The 23,046-nt window shown below is 44.7% G+C and overlaps 1 protein-coding gene across 1 annotated transcript in view; it reads right to left on the reverse strand.

Moving 5' to 3' along the window:
- The window catches only part of edar (ectodysplasin A receptor), a gene marked incomplete at both ends in the record, with an annotated part of 92,596 nt that overhangs the window by 36,454 nt on the left and 33,096 nt on the right, over positions 1 to 23,046 (reverse strand). The window contains one exon of the mRNA XM_080753499.1: positions 6,803 to 6,888. Coding sequence (XP_080609625.1) covers positions 6,803 to 6,888 — 86 coding nt within the window. The remainder of the gene's footprint in view (positions 1 to 6,802; positions 6,889 to 23,046) is intronic.

Consider the following 23,046-nt stretch of genomic DNA (forward strand, 5'->3'; position numbering starts at 1 on the left):
TGTATTATTATTTTATTTATTTATTCGTTGATTTAATTTAATTTGTAATTAATTAATTTAATTTTAAAATGAGGCTATTTTATTTAAGCAAACCTTAATATTAATGTTCTCTTATAGCTTAGCTTTAAGTTTAATCTCCTTTCGTTTGCCACTGTATTGCACAAAATATAAGGTTGCACTAATGAAGGCCTAGAGGCCAGGGTATATGCAAAATTGCGAATGCATAAAGTGAATGGAAAATCAAGTGGCAACGTGAGTTTAACGTTATAACGTCGTTTATTGCAATCAGATATGACTTTTCTGTTTTGGATGTACAGTATGGGCTGTCGTGTTAAGGCCAGAATGTAGTTAATTGCTACTCGAAGCGTTCCCACGTAACCTCCGGCCCGGGTACGTTGTTCGCGCATACCCTCTCTATTTCAGTGGTCTTCAAAGAGGGGGGGAAAAAGAGCAGACAGTAGTGAAAGGTCAAGTTTATTAAGTATTGATGGTTCAAGTTGTTAAATATCTGAAAACACAAATTGACATGAATAATCCAAAATACACGGAGAAACGATGAAACTGTATGGAATCTATGAAAATGTTGTGCTCTATTTGTTTTTCCTGGCCATCAATAAATCAGTTTGACCTGAAATTGTGTGGTTTTATTTGGGGAAATAGACGAGGTCAATTTCAGGTGACAGCAGGCAATGGTTGAAATTAAGTAATTACTTTTACTCAAGCACATTTTGAATTCCAGACTTTTACTTGTAACAGAGTAGTATTTCTACATTGTTGGTACTTTTAGGCCTAAAACATGCGAGTACATTTTCCTTCATTGACAGCATAAGGCTGCTATCTAATAAATGAACACTTAACACATTAACTCGGATTGTTTGAAGAATTTATTAGAAGATTGCAATAGGAAAACGTAGTTGTACATGTGTGTGTGTGTGTGTGTGTGTGTGTAGCAGGCAGCCTAATATATAAAATGCAACTTGTCTCTATGTAGCCATGATCATGAAAAAAAAAGTCTGTTTCATTTATTCCTCCAGTCCACATCTATTTACAAAGAAAACCTTTATGCATAGGCCTACGCACGCATATTAGCGCGGCTGTTGCTGCGCTAATTTGTTTATTTAGCTGGCTGTTCTGTTGTAGTCAGACTTATTTCCTATGCGCTTTTTTGAAGGGATGTGTCTGTGTCGGGTCTCGGAATCCTGGAAATAATCGGAATTCGGGACAAATTGCAACGGTACAATTCGGGTACGGGTCCTTAAAAAAAGAATACAACTCGGAACGGGTCGGAATCGGAGGTAATGGTTACGGGGCCACTCGGGTTTGGTTTTGTCAATTGATTATTATTTAGGACCCGGTCGGAATCGGTCAAAATGTGACGGTACTTTTCGATTTCGGTTCGCTTTTTTGGACCCGTGAAGACCTCTACTACCTATACAGACACCGTAGCATAGTAGGCTACGTGCAGGGGCGTCACAAGGGGTAGGAAAGTGGGACTGAGTCACCAGGGCCCAAGGTGGTGGAGGGGCCCTAGTAACTTTATCTATTGAAAAATAGCAGATATACAAGCTCGCAGCGCGGCACCGAGTGCCACGCTGCAAGCTTGTAGATCTGCTATTTTTGAAAAGTCGTGAAAATGTGCGCAAATCTTTGAATATATGTATTTTTTAAGTGAACATTTGTAACTCAAATTTTGCTTCTGGGGGGTCCCTGGAACTAAATATTTTGAGATGGAGGGGGTCCTTCACATGAAAAAGTTTGAGCATCACTGACATGGAAACATAGGTTTCTTGGCACACATTTTCACGATTTTTCAAAAATAGCAGATCTACAAGCTCACAGCGCGGCACTCGGTGCCGCGCTGTGAGCTTGTATATCTGCTATTTTTCAATAGTTAACATTCATGGGGGGCCCGCGGTGAATCCTTGTACCCAGGGCCCAGAATTTGGTGTGACGCCCCTGGCTACGTGTGTCTGCCAAAGAGTAGCATCAGCGCAAGCACCGACACGCTAATCATCTTTCCCATAGCCTTAACCCAGTGGAGTTTTAATGATCCGCAGGCAGGATCGTTTACACGTTACGTGGCGAGTGTCAGCCTGCCTTCACCCCAGCCAGGAACTCCCTGCAGTGCTCACACACACACACACACACACACACACACACACACACACACACACACACACACACACACACACACACACACACACACACACACACACACACACACAGCATTTTTCTGGTCACACTGTTTTCAAGTTCCTTTTCTTTCTTTTTTTCCCTTTTCCATAAATGTTATTTTTATTTATGCACTTTTTTAATTGGTTCATTAAAATGTATGCCTTCCGAGAGAGAAGAGAGAGAGAGAGAGAGAGAGAGTATATATTCTCTCTCTCTCTCTCTCTCTCCCTCTCTCTCTCGCTTATTCAATCACTCATTCCCATGCCTGGCAGAAACAATTAAAGCCCTGATGAAAAGTCAGTGTTTGTTCATGCACATGCACACACACATATGTGCACGGGCACACACACACACACACACACACACACACACACACACACACACACACACACACACACACACACATACACCCCCCCCCCCCTTCACTGCAGGCCCAGGCTGTGTTTTGGGGTTTTTCTTATTTCCAAACACACTCATTAAATATGACACAATAACAATACCATACGTTTCCGGGCCCTTTCAATAACAATCGGTGGGGGCGGAGCCACTCCAAGTGACAATAGCGCCATAAAACTCTTCCCACGGTAGTAGTGTGTGTGTGTGTGTGTGTGTGTGTGTGTGTGGGGGGGGGGGGGGGGGGTATGGGGGGGGGTCTCCCACACAGCAACATCCTCGACGTCCATTTAACCGCTTAATCCCTGTTTTATAGTTTGTCGTACCATTGGTGTGGTGCGGCGGAAATATCCAATCTAAAAGCTCTAAAACGCATCTTTTATCACGCATCTTTTATAACGACATAATTAACCTAACCCTAACCCTAACCCTATAAGGACATAATTATGCCCCAATTAGCAACAGCAAGTTAGGAAAATATGAAGTCTGACAGTGAGTGTAAAGATTGTCCCACAATCTCAGGATGTATTTATTTATTATGAGCCCTGGGGATTTTGATTCAATGCAAACGCTTGTACAAGCTGGTCAAAGGACAACAAGGGTTCATATTTTAGAGAAAAGAAAAGATGAGTGTTAACATGTTTTCATTTACTGCTTTCTATTGTTTCAGTGATTTAAACGATTTTGATTTGCATGCAGGGGGCCTGCATAGAAATGGCTAAATATGTATTTTTTTACACAATAAGCCCATTCCCAAGATCCACTGCATTCTTTCATGGGCAGATGTGACTTATGGGGGCTGCTGTAAATAGTAAATAAAATGTCTAAAAAGACATATTTAGCCACTTGTACGCAAGTAAGAGCATTAGATTGGCATGGGTTCTGCCTCAGGCCATTTCTCGCTGTCCCACGATCCCCATGTTGCCATGAGTATCGAGGGCATAATCTTATTACAGCGAGCTATGGCCCGAGAGTCTGAAGCAGAACCTGACGGTGGCGCTGGGGTGGTGGCGGGGCAGCAGCTAGCGCAACATGAATGACCTACTAGCAGACCTACCTAAATGAACCCTGGGTAGGGGGGGGGGGGGGGGGACCCAGTGTCCACCTTGTGATCGCCCACCGAACTAGCTTTGATCGTGCGGATCGTCGCACTATTTATTTTGGAAAATATCAAGGACCCCTAGAATTATATGTATTTGTATAATATTTTGTATCAGGGACCCCCCAAGAAGCAAATATTTGAGTTACAAATGTTCGCTTTAAAAAAAGATATATTCAAAGACCCACGATTTTTCTAGCTTGTAGATCTGCTATTTTTCACTGGTTAAAGCATTAAATAATTCTAGGCCTGGATGTGTTAAGACGTAGGGTAAGAAAGCTGCGAGGCAGACATGCAGGGAGGCACACGAAGAAGGCTTCCATCCGACCGCCAGCAGGGGGTGCACTGTGGTGGCGTCTCTTCAGAACTCACTGTCACCATGGCGCGCTTTGACTTCTCACTGTGTCTGAAAGTGATTTAAAGGCCCAGGGGAGCCCAACCAAGCAGCTCTTCTTAAAAAAGGGTAAATAACAATGCATATTGATCTGAGCGAATACGGTTCATCTGCCATCCACTGCCAGCATCCTGGAGGGGCGTCGACTCGCTCACACAGCGCCTTTGAGTAAGACATCTTTTTATGAATGTTTTTGATGGATGAAAGGGTCTTTGCTGTGGGTGTCCCGTGCAGACATATGGAATGAATGAACAATGAGCACTTATATTACATGATATTCTTATTTTGGCTGTCGCGTTACGATTGTTTCAATAATCTTTTTTCCTTTGTGTAAATTGCGCCTATTGTGCAGTGAATGGAACTTTGTATAATTATGTTTTTGGTGTCTTATAATCTCTTAAGGGATCAGTGTCAAAAAGTAATAATTCATTCATTCACGTACAGTACGTATACAGTCTGTAAGTAATGTTGCGCCATACGAACAGCTTTATGGTGACGGAGACCGCGAGAGAGGAAAGGCTTCGTGAGCCTCTGGTGATTGTTATCGTCGAGACGAGGCAGCATTAATCGACAATCATTGTCGTGCGCATACGAAGTGTGGAATATGCAGACGGAATTAGTGGGTCAGTTTTGTTATGGATGAGCTAGTCTCGTGTAGCCAGACAACTATTACACAATCTCCGAATGCTATATAGAGTCTGGAACGGCAGCTCCCGAACGGAGAGTATCGGAAGTAGCCAGTGCTGCACTGAACTGTAGTCCCATTGGAAAAATAACAGAAACACAAAAGCTCAGACAGAGTCATTCGAGTGGCCTATTCTTGTTATGGGTGTATAGTTTAAGAAAACATTTGAAAACATCATGGAGGTAACACCAATAACACCAGAGAAAGACGAAATAACGCCCACAGAAATATTGAAAGGAGACATAACGCTTCCAGTAGGACATGTTATTGTTACTGCACCAAAGGAGCGGTTGCGTCACATCCGCTTTATCTCGCACTCATCGTTTCTATTTCCGTCCCCCAGACTGTTGACGGGAGCATTTCCTAAATCGCGGAGTCAACAGTCTGGCCACGCAGGACTATGGATGAGCTGACAAACACCCTAGCTGGGATCCAGGGAGGGGGGGGTGGGGGGGGGGGGTGTGGTCCAGGCTTGTTGACAGGGTTTGGGAGGGCACTGCACGCCCCACGACCTTCAGCCACGGGCCGCGCAAATGACCCACAGGGGCGTCACAAGGGGTAGGAAAGTGGGACTGAGTTACCAGGGCCCAAGGTGGAGGGGCCCTATAGTAACTTTGGCTATTGAAAAATAGCAGATACAAGCTCACAGCGCAGCACCGAGTGCCGCGCTGTGAGCTTGTATATCTGCTATTTTTGAAAAGTCGTGAAAATGTTCGCAAATCTTTGAATATATGTATTTTTTAAGTGAACATTTGTAACTCTTCTGGGGGGTCCCTGGAACTAAATATTTTGAGATGGGGGGTCCTTCACATGAAAAAGTTTGAGCATCACTGACATGGAAACATAGGTTTCTTGGCACACATTTTCACGATTTTTCAAAAATAGCAGATCTACAAGCTCGCAGCGCGGCACTCGGTGCCGCGCTGTGAGCTTGTATATCTGCTATTTTTCAATAGTTAACATTCATGGGGGGCCCACAATGAATCCTTGTACCCAGGGCCCAGAATTTGGTGTGACACCCCTGAATGACCCACAAATATCCGTCCATGAGTATCGCGAGCTCCCACCCAAGATGGTGTTCATTCATGATGACAATTAATTAACAAGGAATTGATTGACCGACTGCTGACAAGGGCCATGTTTTAATAGTTAGTTTTAACAATTAAAAGCTAACGAGAGAGACAATTAATCATAAAGATCATAGCAAGATCATTCTTAGATTTAATTAAAGCTTTTCTTTTGGCTTCATGAATGGGACTTAGTGGGGGAAACGGAGATGCAGGAAATAATTTATTGTCAAAAGGCTTTAGCATTGATTTTATGCTATAAAACACAGTTTTTTTTATACAGTAGTCGTTCAAGGCACAAAGCCTGCTCTTTACAACACAAACCCAGAGGCGGTAATTTAGCAAAAAATATCAGATATATAAGCTCACGGATCTCTCTCCGGCAAAGAGATGGCGTTGAGATGCAACGTGAGCTTGTAGATTGGCTATTTTCGAACAGCTGAAGTATAAAAAGTTTTAAGTGCTTTAAGCCATTCTCTGCTCTATCAATCAAACATAAATCCCGGTTTTCTCTTCACAGGATTATCACTGGAGGAATGTGTCCCCGTATGTCCCCGTAATGTGTCCCTGTATGTCCCCGTAATGTGTCCCCGTATGTCCCCGTAATGTGTCCCTGTATGTCCCCGTAATGTGTCCCCGTATGTCCCCGTAATGTGTCCCTGTATGTCCCCGTAATGTGTCCCCGTATGTCCCCGTAATGTGTCCCCGTATGTCCCCGTAATGTGTCCCTGTATGTCCCCGTAATGTGTCCCTGTATGTCCCCGTAATGTGTCCCCGTATGTCCCCGTAATGTGTCCCCGTATGTCCCCGTAATGTGTCCCTGCATGTCCCCTTGTTTAAACAGGAGACCAAAAAGGAAAGGTAAGAAATGAATTACTAAACTATTTATGTGAAATTATGGTAGGTAGGAAGCGACAATAGAAAGATGGAAGCTGGATGGAGAGGAGATGGAGAAGAATGTTGTGGGAAGCTCAAAGTGCTGTTCTTACATTCTTTGGTGTTGCGCGGAGCATTCTGGCAGGAGTGACACACCTTCCCATAGAGGTTCCTGGGTCGGTTCTCCAGAATGTAATACCTGGGGAGACAGAGAGACAACACAGTGTTCATTGCAGCGCTCGTAGGAAATACACGCTTCCCCCAAGAAGAAGAAACGAAAAAGTCTACGCTCGCTTTCGAGTTCAATAGACTGACCGATCTCCACTCTCATTATCTCGGCTAACGCTCGCTTTGAACCTCGTCGGAAGATTTAACCCCGCAGGCCTCTGAAGTAGCCTTTAATGGATCTCATATGACTTCACACTCTCCCTGGTATTCTGCGGTCTTTTCCCCAAACCACCAGGGATCCATTAAGCCACACCTGCACAGCCCCCTGAACCTGACTCCTGACCTGCATGCTCTCCCAACCACACCTGCACTCAGCACATAAAAAACTAAAGCGGAGATGAGGAAAAAGAAATAAAAATACAGATGGTGAAAGGCTAAAAAGATAGAAGCGTTTTCACACCGTGGCTCTTGCAGGAAGCTAGCCACCCATAACATGTTGTTTGTTATTTTTATTTATTTATGATTATTTTGTATTATTGCTGATTTGCTGTTAAATGAGGTGAGATTGACTTATTAATGTAATATTAATGGAAGTCACTCAAATGGGGCTGAAAACTTTACTCAACACATCATAGATACGTCATCGTCCTGTAGCTAACTGACATCACATGCTGGCCACATGGCCGTTCCCATGTGGATCCCAAGTTGAAATGATTCAAGAAAAAGTTAACTAAAAACTGACGATTTGATCAAAGTGAACACAGTCATCTTGCTCTTCCTGATGTGCCAGACCAACCCATTCTCATCCCCTCTGCTTCACCATCCCGACGCATTCCCAACTCGCTTTCTGCTTCACCCGTGCAACGCTTTGGGAACACCTACTGCGTCTACGGTCGGACGCGAATGGAGAGTTTTAGGACGAGAACGGAGAGTCTTAGTACGCATGCGCCGACATGTGTTTACTGGAATAATTTGCGATGATGGCCGTCACAGGGAATTGAACCCCGGTCTCTGGATCTGCGTCACCATGCTCTACCGACTGAGCTAACCAGACGACTGGGAAATTCTCTTTTTTTTGTGCTTTTATCTTTGACAACGTGGATGATAACGTAGTCCCTTCTTTGAGCCGTATTCGGACGCGGAAGCAGTCCCCTGGTCAAAATTTACTATTCTGTCCATAACGGCACATAATTCGGTAACGCCGCTGAGTCGGTTCATGCGCCGTTCACACCGTTCGCCGCGGCGACTCGGGCGCTGCCGCTCCCTCGGCGGCGTCTCTCGGGGTTCATAGGCGCCTGAGACGGCACGGCTCCGTCGTTTATAGTGGCGTGAGCGGTAGCGACGGGTGGCTGGTAAACCAGTAAGCCCTTCAACGCGGTATCGAATCCCGCTTCGGGAACTACTTTTTTTTCCTTTCTTCTTAGACCACACAATGCGTCCAACCCGTGAAACAGTAGGCAATCCCAAAGCGTCTATCGTCCGACGCAGTACAGTACTTCACAACGCGTCGGTTGTATGGCGCTTTAGGGGTGAGAATGTGTTGGCCAGACACACAGCACCACCATGGGACATGAACACAGCACCACCATGGGACATGAACACAGCACCACCATGGGACATGAACACAGCACCACCATGGGACATGAACACAGCACCACCATGGGACATGAACACAGCACCACCATGGGACATAGACACAGCACCACCATGGGACATAAACACAGCACCACCATGGGACATGAACACAGCACCACCATGGGACATGAACACAGCACCACCATGGGACATGAACATGGGACATGAACACAGCACCACCATGGGACATGAACATGGGACATGAACACAGCACCACCATGGGACATGAACATGGGACATGAACACAGCACCACCATGGGACATGAACACAGCACCACCATGGGACATGAACATGGGACATGAACACAGCACCACCATGGGACATGAACACATCACCACCATGGGACATGAACATGGGACATGAACACAGCACCACCATGGGACATGAACACAGCACCACCATGGGACATGAACACAGCACCACCATGGGACATGAACACAGCACCATGGGACATGAACACAGCACCACCATGGGACATGAACACAGCACCACCATGGGACATGAACACAGCACCACCATGGGACATGAACACAGCACCACCATGGGACATGAACACAGCACCATGGGACATGAACACAGCACCACCATGGGACATGAACACAGCACCACCATGGGACATGAACATGGGACATGAACACAGCACCACCATGGGACATGAAAAATGGATCTCCCCTCAGCAGGAAGCAGGTGAGGTGAAGAGTTTGAGAGTTTCACTGAATAAATGTAATTGATGTCCTGAGGGGACAAACCACAGTCATAGCTTAGAGACAGGCGTACAGTAGGTACAGTACAGTCATAGAGACAGGCGTACAGTAGGTACAGTACAGTCATAGCTTAGATCAGGGGTTCCCGAACCTTTTTGTCTCAGGGCACCCCATGAATATTTGTTTTATTCCGAGGCACCCCTACATTATAATTTTATCGTCATGGTCGGGTGGAACCCTAGTATGTACAAAACCGTTCGTTTTGTATTTATCATCTATAAAATGTACTAGTTTTGTGCGACAGTCTGGTATGATGAAGCAGGGCTTTGCTTTACCAAAAGACGTACACATTTGAAACTTGGAGATACGAGGTTTCTGCCCGACAGTGACGATATTTTAGTGATTATGTTGCGAGGAAAACGTTGAGATAATAGCCATTTTGGTTAGAACTGACTGAAAATAACTTTGAACTTTAAAAGTTTGAAGTTTAAAATGATACTAAATATTTTTTCCAATAAATTTGGACCGTGTCCAAATAAATTCCAAATACTATCAAATGATCTCGCGGCACCCCTGGACTGCCGCCACGGCACCCCAGGGTGCCCCGTCACCCACTTTGCTCAGAGACAGGCGTCTGCAAGAGGCGGGGCGAGAGCGCTTCCACCCAGGGTTGGGCAATTAACCGAAAATGTATATTTAGAACCAATAAACGACTTGGTTAATCGAATAATCAAGACGCAGGGTGTTTTAAATGTCATTTATTTTTCTAATATCAACAAATTGACACGCACAACTCCAAGTTGCCAGGCGGCAACTGCTCACTGAGTGAGGAAGCATTAAAGGACAACTTTGGTTTTTTACAACAAGGGTTCATATTTTAGATTGTAATCAGAGAAAAGAAAAAGCGGGTGTTAAAATGTTTTCATTTGCTTCATTCTATTGTTTTATTGGGTTTACCGTGCTAAAATGTGGGGCATGCGTACGCATGGGGGCGTACAAGTGGCTAAATATGTCTTTTTAGACACAATAAGACAGCAGTTTCTTTATTGCTATTTACAGTAACACTTCTAGCCCCCATAATAATAATAATAATAATAAAACTTTATTTGTATAGCACCTTTCATGACATGAAATGCAGCTCAAAGTGCTTTACAGAGCATAAAATGAAGCACACGTGCTTAACAGAGAAAAAGTAAAATAGAAATAAAAAATACATAAAAAAGAGATAAGTAAAATGATTACAATAAAGCATAGAACATTGAAGAACAATTTCAGAGCCGTGCGGACGTCAATAGCAGCATAGGGATTAAAAAATTTAGCTAAAAGCAAGAGTAAAGAAATAGGTCTTGAGCTGTGCTTTAAAGCTATCCACCGAGGCTGCCTGTCTTAGGTGTAGTGGTAGTTTATTCCAAGCTGTCGGTCCATAGAAGCAGAAAGCTGCTTCACCATATTTTTTATATGTCATTGTTGGCACCTCAAGTAGGTCTGCACTAGAGGACCTGAGTGGGCGGGTTGGAACATATCTATGCAGGCAGTTATAGAGGTACGAAGGTGCCAGACCATTTAGAGCTTTATAAACAAGTAAAAGAATTTTAAAATCAATCCTAAAAACAACCGGGAGCCAGTGTAGCGACGCTAAAACTGGAGTAATATGTTCTCTTATCTTAGTTTTTGTTAAAACTCTGGCTGCTGCATTTTGAACAAGTTGTAATCTGTCAGTTGTTTTCTTTGGCAGACCAGAGAGAAGTGCGTTGCAGTAATCAAGCCGAGAGAAAACAAAAGCGTGGATCAGCGTTTTTGCATCGTTCAGCGACAGATAGGCTCTAATTCGCGCAATATTTCTAAGGTGAAAGAAGGCAATCTTCGTGACATGATTAATGTGTGTATTAAAATTTAATTCAGCATCAATGATCACCCCCAGGTTCTTAACAGAGGTGTTATTTTCTTTAGCCAGGTTACCAAGTCTATTTATTATTGATTCTCTCTGGGCAGTAGAACCTATTATGAGAACTTCTGTCTTGTCCTCATTTAGCTTGAGAAAGTTCTCACTCATCCAGCATTTTATGCTGGACACGCACGTCAGCAATGGGTCTAGAGCACAGGGGTCGTCCGTAGCCACCGAAAGGTACAACTGGGTGTCATCAGCATAGAAATGGAAATTCACACCGTGAGCGGAAATAAGTTCTCCCAGCGGCAGTATATAGAGGGAGAATAATAAAGGACCAAGAATCGAGCCCTGTGGAATACCAGAGCAGATGTTGTGTTTGTTTGACTCGAAGTCAGCTAGATTAACAGAGTAGCTTCTGCCTGTCAGATAAGAGCAAAACCAGGACAGAGCTGTACCTGACAGTCCTACCCAGTGTTCGAGACTTTGTATTAGAATTGTATGGTCAATTGTGTCAAAAGCCGCCGATTGGTCCAGCAGTAGGAGAACGGACACATCTTTGTTATCAGCAGCCACCCTAAGATCATTAATAACTTTTAAAAGTGCAGTTTCTGTGCTGTGTCCTTTCCTGAAGCCGGATTGGAATTTGTTGTGCACCTTATTGTTCTGCAGAAACACATCCAATTGATGAAAGATAATTTTTTCTAGGACCTTGCCCAGAAAAGGCAAATTAGAGATGGGTCGATAATTATCCAGCACGGACGGGTCAAGGTTGGGTTTTTTGAGTAAGGGTTTAACTACAGCCGTTTTCAGTGAGTCTGGAAAGACACCTGATTGTATAGAGCTGTTTACTATTTTTAGGATATCTTCAATAACACAGTCTACAACCTCTTTAAGAAACGGCGTGGGTATTGCATCCAGCGAGCAAGAAGACGATGTCATTTGCGATATGGTTTTACGAAGTTCCTCTTCATCAATTGCACAAAATGATACTAGGCTCCCCCTAGATTTATCGATGCTTTTACACATGGCACCATTAACCGCATTTGCATTTGTGACAGTATTATTCGTAATACCAGCTCGAATGTTAACAATTTTGTTGTCAAAGAAGGATGCAAACTCATTACACTTTGCTTTAGAGGCAGGGAGTGACTGCTTGTAGGACTGGGGGGGGTTTAAAAGGCGTTCAATGGTAGAGAATAAGACCCTAGCATTGTTCTTATTCTCATTAATAATTCCGGAAAAATAGGCCTGCCTAGCCAGACGCATGGTTTTATTATAGGTGGCTGTTGACGCCTTAAATATCTGTAGGTGGATAGTTAATTTATTTTTTCTCCAAGCTCGCTCTGCTCTGCGGCATTGTTTTTTGAGTGAACGTATATGATCGTTTATCCAGGGTGTTACTTTGGAATTATATTTCTTTTTAGTTTTCATAGGAGCCACTATATCCAGAGCTGACTCCAATTTAAGATTAAAACGTTGAACCATATCATTTACTGAGGGAATATCAGGAAGGCGGGGTGCACACGCAAGAAGGCTGGCAAACTCTTCTGCTGCCGAGGAACCGAAAAATCTCTTTTTTATAGTATATTCTCTATTGTTTTTTTCTAGATCAGAGACAGTCATATTAAAACACAGTAAATAGTGGTCTGATAAATCAGGCTTAGCGATAATCCTGTCCATAGAAATATTTAGCCCTTTAGAGATCACAAGATCAACCATGAAAGGTATCTTGGGAATGGGCTTATTCTGTGTAAAATTACATATTTAGTCTCTTGTACACATGCCCCCAACCACTGAAATAAGAATCTCTAAAACAATAGAAATAAGTAAATGAAATAATTTTAACACTTCTATTCTTTATTTACAATCTAAAATATGAACCCTGTAAAAAACTAAAGTTGTCCTTTAAGCAAATCATCAGACGAATCCACGGATGCTAAGGTGTACTCACGCGCAAGCACGTGTGCACACACATGCACGTGTGCACACACATGCACGTGCACGCGCACACACACACGCACAGAGCTCCTGCTGCTCTCGTCGTCATAGCTGTCTGGTTTGCTTCTGGGCATGTTCCAATGCTTAACCCCTCGAAGCCCAGCACGCCAGAACATTCGCCCCCAGAATAGTAGATCTAAAAGCTCATAGCAAGCTTTTGAGCTTGTAGATCGGATGTCTTTGGCAAAGAGATTTGGTGTAGAGACGGTTTTACTAAAGAATAGAGGGTTTCCACGCGCTACGTCCATCCCGGGGAAATCCCCCGTCAGGTGAAAAAAAAAAAACTTGGACTACTCATGCATTGAAGGAAGCATGAGGTCAGTCCGTTGTCCCCCCAGGCGCGGCAGAGGGAGAGCAGAGCCCAGGATTACATATAGGCAATTGGCACAGGGTGAAAATGGGTTGCAAAATCGTGGGATAAAAAATTATAAAAAAAAGAATAGAGTGTTTAAATGCTTGGACCCCAGTGAGAGGCAGCAGGAATATCAGAGGACTTCCAGGACTGTTCCGTTCTGCGTCGAGCATGTTTGGACCTCCCAGACAGTGTAGCAGCGCACGCACACGTATGTGCTCAGCACACACACACACGTATGTGCTCAGCACACACACACACGTATGTGCTCAGCACACACACACACACGTATGTGCTCAGCACACACACACACGTATGTGCTCAGCACACACACACACGTATGTGCTCAGCACACACACACACACACGTATGTGCTCAGCACACACACACACACGTATGTGCTCAGCACACACACACACGTATGTGCTCAGCACACACACGTATGTGTTCAGCACACACACACACGTATGTGCTCAGCACGCACACACACGTATGTGCTCAGCACACACACACACGTATGTGCTCAGCACACACACACACGTATGTGCTCAGCACACACACACACGTATGTGCTCAGCACACACACGTATGTGTTCAGCACACACACACACGTATGTGCTCAGCACGCACACACGTATGTGCTCAGCACACACACACACGTATGTGCTCAGCACACACACACACGTATGTGCTCAGCACACACACACACGTATGTGCTCAGCACACACACACACGTATGTGCTCAGCACACACACACACGTATGTGCTCAGCACGCACACACACGTATGTGCTCAGCACGCACACACACGTATGTGCTCAGCACGCACACGTATGTGCTCAGCACACACACACACGTATGTGCTCAGCACACACGTATGTGCTCAGCACACACGTATGTGCTCAGCACACACACACACACGTATGTGCTCAGCACACACACACATATGTGCTCAGCACGCACAGCGATCATGGCATCTTTCCCGTAATGATCAAAGCCATCCACCATAAGGAGACCTGCCAGCAAAACACAAGGGCAGTGGTGGATAAAGTGCTTATTTTTTTTTACTTGAGTAAAAGTATCAATAATGCAATATAAAAATACTCTGTTATAAGTAAAAGTCCAGCCTCGTGCCACAACCCTGAAACAGTGGTAAATCAGCCAACAACCCAGGACCCTCGAATGGTAAATTGCTTTTCTACCACTTCTACCATATAAATCAAAGAAAACACAATTGCAACTTGCAAGGTTATTTAGTTGCAATCATTAATTGTTTCAGTGGGCGGGGTCCATGAGCCAACTCAAGGTTGTTGACTGATTTACCACTGTTTTAAGCCAATCAGAATCCAGTATCTGAACATAATATGTGACCACAAAAAGTGGTAGAAACGTCCGTCGTCCGCATTTCTTTCTGTGCGGAAACATCTGACTCTGTAAAAGGGGCTTTACACTTACACTTAGTCATACAGCAGATATTTTAATGTCCTACGAGAGGCAATCTGTGGTGCAGCACCAGTCATATCCACATTGACTGTTAGAGAATAGAGGATTAAGAGGATTGGAATGAAATACGACTGCATGAAATAAATGGTAGTTAATTTGCTTTGTACTAAGCTACTCAGAACAACTCTCTCCCTCCACTAGTGTCAAAGCACCCAATTAAGATCCTGTTGATACAAAACATAAAACCCTCTACGGACATGAAGGGGTGGTTGGGAACGACAGACATTTGCTTTAGGGGTGGGAGTGAGCAGGGACGTGCTGGCCATTGGGAAAAGCGGGACAACTCCCGAACGGCCGGTTCATTCCCGGCCTGGACCAGGTCCAGGCCGGCAATTAGGAAAAAAAATTAAATAAAATGTCGGCCTTTGTTCCATTTTGGGGGCTGGGCGGCAAACAAAGTAAATCGTCACTGTCGGGCAGAAAACCTTGTATCTCCAAGTTTCAAATTTGTACATTTTTTCGCAAAGCAAAGCCCTGCTTTATCATACAAGGCCGTCGCACAAAAGTAGTGAAAACAGCAGATCTACAAGAACACAACGCCTCGCGGTGCGAGGCGTTGTGTGCTTGTAGATCTGCTGTTTTCACTAGTTTAATTCATTTTTTAAATGATAAATACAAAACAAACGGTTTTGGACATACAAGGTTTCCACCCGACAACGACGAAATCTAACTCATGTAATTGGCCCACTGGCTTGTCACTTTGTCATGATCTGAAATGGCAAATCTTTGAGTAGCAGCAGCGCTATAGAGAGAGATCTCTCTCTATAGCGCGCAATGAGGGCCTCTCCAACTCTTTTTCCTGGGCTGAGTCAGGGGCCCAGCATGTCCCTGGGAGTGAGTGAAGAGCGCAGCACCACAACATGGGGCAAGACCCCGTCAGTCACCCAATAAGCTGTAGACAGAGATTCAGAGGGGTGGGTGTGGGTGGGTGGGCGGGTGGTGTGTGTGTGTGTGTGGGGGGGGGGAGGGGGATGGAAAATGTGGGGAGGAAAATGAATGGGAAGAGGAGAGAGGAGAAAATAAGGTCTGGTAACATTTTAATGGCCTTTATTGACTCCATGTTCTGGTGACAGTCAGGCCATTCCTAATGGCAGCTGTGCAACTGTTGTGGATAGAACGGCCAATGCACGGATGTGTGTGTGTGTGTGTGTGTGTGTGTGTGTGTGTGTGTGTGTGTGTGTGTGTGTGTGTGTGTGTGTGTGTGTGTGTGTGTGCGTGTGGTGAATAGGGGGGATATATTTGAAAACAGGGTGGTCTGGTCATGTCGTTTCAGTGCCACTTTGAAGCACGTCGCTGGGGCCGTTCCGTACGACAATAAGATGACAAGCGCACGGAGACTCTGCAAACGGTTTTCAAATCATGAGAAGGTGCTGTGGACAACATTCAAATAATATCGTGCTCCCTCTTTCGATCTCTCCTATAGCGTGGCTTGGCTCGACTCTAGTTTCAAAATGGCCAGAAAACAGTGAGAGAAAGTGCTGTTCAGAAATATGTCACGTTTGAGGAGAATGATCAAGGAAACAGCGATACAGTTGGCCCATTATGTAGGCTAAATCAGGGAGTCTTCAACGTTTTCAGGCCAAGGACCCCCTTAGTTAGAGAGAGATGAAGCAGGGACCCCCACAACCTTTTAATAGATTCCATATATTTTCATTGTTTGACAGCACGATCAACAGTGTATTTTTGGGTTCATGTCAATTTGTGTTTTCAGATATTTAACCACTTGAACCGTCAATACTTTATAAACTTGACCTTTCACTCTGTACTTAGTCTGCTCTTTTCCCCCTCTACACCAAACCTCTTTGCCGAAAATAGCCGATCTACAAGCTCACAACGCCTCGCAGCGCGAGGCGTTGTGAGCTTGTAGATCTGGTATTTTTGGCTACAGTTCTCAGAATAAGGACACTGGGGTTCAAGTTGTTAATATAAAAAAAGATTTAATATTTGGAGGACCCCCTGTAGTAACTTTGAGGACCCCCTAGGGGTCCCGGCCCCCCTGTTGAAGTCCCCTGGGCTAAATAATACAGAGCAGCGTCGTGCCAGCTGTGGTACTATGCAACACCAGGAGTATGACAATGATAATGAGACAATGATGACCACACAAACAGCTCAGGGGCGGAGCTATAGGGGAAGCAGCCGATGCAGTCGCATTAGGGCCCGCCGGCCCGGGGGGGGGGAGGGGGAGGGGCCCGCCACCGCTCCGGGGAAGAAAAAAATAAAAATAAAATAAAATTTAAAAAAAACTTTTATTTTGAAATGCTTACCGGATTGAGAAGACACTCTCTATTGCCCCTCTTGACGAGTGCTACTGATTGCCCAATGTGATCAGTTGCTTGAGGACAGCTGTGTCCTGTTTACTTTTAGCGGTAGGCATGAAGAATTTTCTCTCTTCAGCTGTGAGTGGGACCTGCTGTCTTTTTAGGGCTGTTATCGGTTGTTTTTTACAGCATGGCTCTGAAACTAATATCTGATTTCCTTGGTGGGCCCGCCACCCAATTAAAAAAGAAAAAGAATTGTAGGCTACAGAAGCAAGTAGGATATTGTTGATCAGTCCGTGACTCGATCAGAGGAGGATTAGGAACAGAATTTCCACTCAAAGGTAATTAATAGCATTTATACCAGGGGTCTTCAACAGGGGGTCCTCAGAAAGAGTTACTACAGGGGGTCCTCCAAATCTTCCAATCCTTTTTATATTAAAACCACTTGAACCATAGTGTCTATATTCTGAGAACTGTAGCCGAAATTAGCCGATCTACAAGCTTGTGAGCTTGTAGATCGGCTATTTTCAGCAAAGAGGTTTGTTTTACAGAGTAAAAGGTCCAGTTTATTAGGTAATGACGGTTCAAGTGGTTAAATACCCGAAACACAAATTGACATGAATCCAAAATACACTGACGATTGTGCTGTCAAACGATAAAACTATGAGGAATCTATGAAAAGGTTGTGGGGGTCCCTGCTCCATCTCTCTCTTAACCAAGGGGTCCTTGCTTTTCACCTGAAAACGTTGAAGACCCCTGATTTATACTGTACTATTGTGCTCTGATGGCCGCTGTTGCCTGCTGTATTTTATTTGTTGGCAGCCGCTGTGCTGCGCTGTTTCTGACCCATGTTGAAGGATCAGTCTGTGGTGGTGGGGTGGGGGGTGGGAGGGGCGGCGGGGGGGTCGCTACGCTGAAATGTATTCTGTTAGTTGGTGGTTAGTCTCGCGTAGCCAGACAACTATTCCACAATCTCCGAATGCTATATAGAGTCTGGAAGAGCAGCTCCCGAACGGCGAGTATCGGAAGTAGCCACTGCTGCACGGAACTGTAGTCCCATTGGAAACATAACAGAAACACAATAGCTCAGACAAAGTCATTCGAGCTGCCTATTATTGTTATGAGTGTATAGTTTATGAAACGTTTGAAAACATCATGAAGGTGACACCAATAACACCAGAGAAAGACAAAATAAAGCCCCCAGAAATGTTGAAAGGAGACATAACACTTCCAGTAGGACATGTTATTGCTACTGCACCAAGGGAGCGGTTGCGTCACATCCGCTTTATCTCGCACTCACCGTTTCTATTTCCGTCTGCCAGACTGTATGCCGGGAGCATTTGACCAAATCGCGGAGGCAACAGTCTGGCCACGCGAGACTAGTTGGTGGTTCTGGGATGACACATCCCCCCTGTCCCTTCAGTGTGGGATCTCTGTAGAGCATACATGGGCAACAGGCGTCCCGGGGGCCATCCTCACTTATTGCGGCCCACAGGTTAATACCGGAATACTGATATATTATTGATTTCAGCTGTTATAATTCCAAACATGACCTGCTTTAATTCCATCAGTCTATCTTAGTAGCTTAATGACTAGTATAGTAGTATTAAAATGTATTTTTTTTATGTCCAATGTATTTGTATTTAGGTTCATAAAGTTAACCTGAGTATACAGTATAACTAAATGTGTTTGAAATTAAATCAAAATGTTACATTTCAGGATTCCAACAAAAAAATTACAAAAGATAATCCAGGATTCCAAAAGCTGCGATGCGTTTTGAGCTTGTAGATCTGCTATTTTTGCTTCTTTTGTATGAGATACTAGAATGACAAAGTAGGACATAGCAATGTCCTGTGGCCCTCTGGAGTGAAGGTGGAAATATAGTGGCCCTCGCCATCATCAAAGTTGCCCACCCCTGTAGCGGAATCAGGAGTCCTTGTTAGTGACTTAGCGAATAGCAAATTGCCTATTCAGTACTTCTAAGAACCATTTGTCATACTTAAGCTATCACTTTAAGCATGGCTGCCAAGATGAGTGACAACCTTGGAAAATATTCCATTTTTGGCAGCATTCAGATTTTCACTGTTTACAAGCTTTATGAACAGAATAGTATTTCCACTTCTCCAGACTCCACCACAAGCACTGCATACCTCTTTTGTGTGGCTTCCAAATGAATGTGTTGGTATAGTTAAGGAGAACACACACCGGACACGGAGGCGGCGCGGAAGCGGCGCGTCAAAACATACGGCCCCATTATTTTCAATGAACTAACCCACACCGGCGGCGTCAGACGCACACAGCCGCGGGTCTGCCGCCTCGCCTGCCGCGCCGATACGCCGCTGTTCTATTATTCCAGCGTTGCCGCACGGTGAACATGTTCTCCCATCGTTCTCCCCACCGGGGGAAATGGATGTGCTGTGTGGCAGCGCGCCGCATCCAGTTGGGGTTACCGCGCGGCACTTCACGTGCGGCGATACCGTGATACCCGCGTCCAGTGTGTGCTCCCCTTTATATATGACCTTTTATATATGACCATCACACTATGGTACTTATATTTTCACAAAAGAGGTCCTTGCTTTTCACCTGAAAACGTTGAAGACCCCTGATTTATACTGTTATATTGTGTTCTGATGGCCTACTATATTTTATTGTGTTGGCAGCCGCTGTGCTGCGCTGTTCCTGACCCATTTTCTGACCGGGGGGGGGGGGGGGGGGGGGCTGTGGTGAAAACCTCGCATTGGGGCCCGGCGGGGGGTCGCTACGCTACTGCAACCGTGGTTTACTTTAATTAATTCCTTCCGTCCTTGTCCCTTTTATGCCCATATATGGAGATCCTTGATGTCATCAATAATACGCCCATCTCTGGGCATACCCATATTATTAAGCCCATATTTGGCAATGCCCATACAGTATATGGACGCTCCATATATGGCCAAGACAGAATTCATTTGCAAATCAAGACTGCTGACTATCATCACCTGGATCTCCATATATGACCATCACAACACTGACCTCAGGACACACATGTGATAATAATTAAACTGTGTGCATCCTGCGTCTGCTGGTTTGGCACATTTAAGCTCTACAGTGTAATTCACATCAAATCGGGTGCCTACTTGCACTGAACATGGGGCCACACTCCTCATCGCTGTCATTATTGTGGGCTCGCCTGAAAGTATGTTATCCTCATTATTTATAGAGTGAGTTCCGCCGCATATTTCCGTCGCAGACAGTACAAAGGCAGGGCCCTTAGCCAATGAGGCGCAATTGAGGAGTGGTGTTAGCTGGAGTATTGGTTGAGCTTCACAATGCAGTTAGCACACTGCAGAATATACAGTAGTCACGAGCGAGCCCACACTGTTTCGTAGGAACAGTATTTCTAGTTATTATTGCGACCGTCAGGTCGCAGTTACTATCAAAACCTCCACCGGCTGTCCGTCTGTCAGTCTGTCAGTCTGTCACGTCACGTCACGTCACGTCACGTCACGTCACGTCACACTTTTGCCCTACTCATATCTCTGCCCACTGTTGCCCCTATCCATGCCAAACTTTGCACACACACCCTTGCCTGCCAAACCACAACCTCCATCCCTCCTGACGGTCACTTATTTCCCGATTAGGGAGTCTCACTGGTAATTATTATATTATTATTATCTATACTATAATTTTGCGAATGTCTGTCTGTCTGAGTGAGTGAGTGAGTGTCTGTCACAGCGTTTCTCCTCAGTGGCTGGAGCAATTGATCTGAAATCGCATCACCATAAGCATATGAACACACCTGACATAACTGTGAAGCCCGTTTGTCACTTTCACAAATCGTATGCTGTATATTAGCATTTTTATGGTGTATCTACTATCTATTCTGCATCTAGCTTGAGGCACATCTATTCTGCATCTAGCATGAGGCAAAATGTTTAACAGCTCTGTGTGTGTGTGTGTGTGTGTGTGTGTGTGTGTGTGTGTGTGTGTGTGTGTGTGTGTGTGTGTGTGTGTGTGTGTGCAGGCGGGTGGGCGGGCGGGCTGGGGGGGGGGGGGGGGGGGGGGGGACAGTATCTCACGAAACGGGTTTCTTACATTGATGCTCCTACAGTACATCATGCAAGCACCAGTTAAAGTTACTTTCCATCCCTCATATACTGTGTGCACAGTGCACATCCCATAACCCACACACTGCACATCATTTTGGAGCTCATATCTTTGAACGGGTAAGAGCTAGTTATTATTGAAGTGGTGAAAGCCGCTTCCAAGGAGTGGCTTTGTCTGTCCCGTACATGTCCCGTACATGTCCCGTACATGTCCCGTACATGTCCCGTCCCGTGCATGTTTGACCAATTGAGGATTGGTCAAGCTTCACATGCCAATTTGGCCTCCAGACAAAATCATTCATTCATTCAGAATTCATAAAAATATAGAACTAAAGCACATAGAAAGTATAGATCTAGAACACAGAATGTATCCACGGGTTTCCAACGCCCCATAGTGCATTGCGCAGACGCTGTACCGAGCTTCCGGCACCGCAGCCGAGTGTGATTTACAAGCTCACAACAGGCTGCATCTGCGACGCGACGTGAGCTTGTATGTCTGCTGTTAAACCGGAAGTGTGGTCCAAATAATCTCCCGTCGCCTCCAGCAAACTCCCGCGAAAGAGGTGGATATATCTAGAACACAGATTCATAGCTCTAGAACACATAGAATAAAAATTCACCGCTTCACTTCGAACCCTTAAAGGGCGACACCTTTAACTTAAATAGACTGGTGAGGAAAGCGGGCTCTGTTGTTGGGTCCTCTCTGCAGGGGGTGGAGGAAGTTGCCAAGGTGCGAACGGAAGTTGGACCTCATCTTGAACAACTCCTCCCACCCCCTCCATCTTGAGATCTTCAGTTACTGGAGTAAGAGAGGAAATGACCGTTTTGTCTACCCAGGGCGGAGATGCGAGAGACTAGGAAAGTCTTTTGTACCGCTTTCTCTCAAGCTGTACAACGAGACACACAACGGTCGATTGACAAGGACTACCTTCCTAACGTAGGACGACGGTAGCCTTTTTTTCCTTACTGGAACTATATCTGCACTGACTTTGACCTCTAAGGACCTTCCAGGGAGGGTGTTTTTTTGTGCGTCTTGCCGCATCACCCTTTCTTGTTTATTTTTATTCTTTTTTGCTAGTTGTTTTTATCGCTCTGACCTTTGGACACTGCACTATTAGGTTGTGTTAGTAATTTTCTTTTAGTATTTCTGCTGGTGTTTGACATGATGTAGAGATACTTGTTGCACTAACTAGCATTGACTGTATGGTCACTTTGATTTGGGCACTGTATTATTTTTTGATAGTCGTGCTTTAAGACACTTTATGTATATATATTATTCGTTCCCTTTCCTGTTGTACCTTGCTCTTACTGTACTTATTGTACTCTGTACTCTGTTCTTGTTTTTTCTTTTTATCTTTTTCATACTTCTCTGTAACTTTGTAAATAACCTTATACTGCTGTGCTGCCTCTGGGCAACAAATTTTCCCCTTGGGATAATAAAGGTATCTATCTATCTATCTATCTATCTGAACCGAGGTTATATTTTTATTCTTACCCCGGCAGACAGGGCCACACTCCGCATCGCTGTCATTATTATTATAATTATTATATTATTATATTTTTATTCTTACCCCGGCAGGCAGGGGCCACACTCCGCATCGCTGTCATTATTATTATAATTATTATATTATTATATTTTTATTCTTACCCCGGCAGGCAGGGGCCACACTCCGCATCGCTGTCATTATTATTATAATTATTATATTATTATATTTTTATTCTTACCCCGGCAGGCAGGGGCCACACTCCGCATCGCTGTCATTATT

Source organism: Nannobrachium achirus (assembly GCF_963921795.1).
Source record: "Nannobrachium achirus genome assembly, chromosome: 22".
NCBI lineage: Eukaryota > Metazoa > Chordata > Actinopteri > Myctophiformes > Myctophidae > Nannobrachium > Nannobrachium achirus.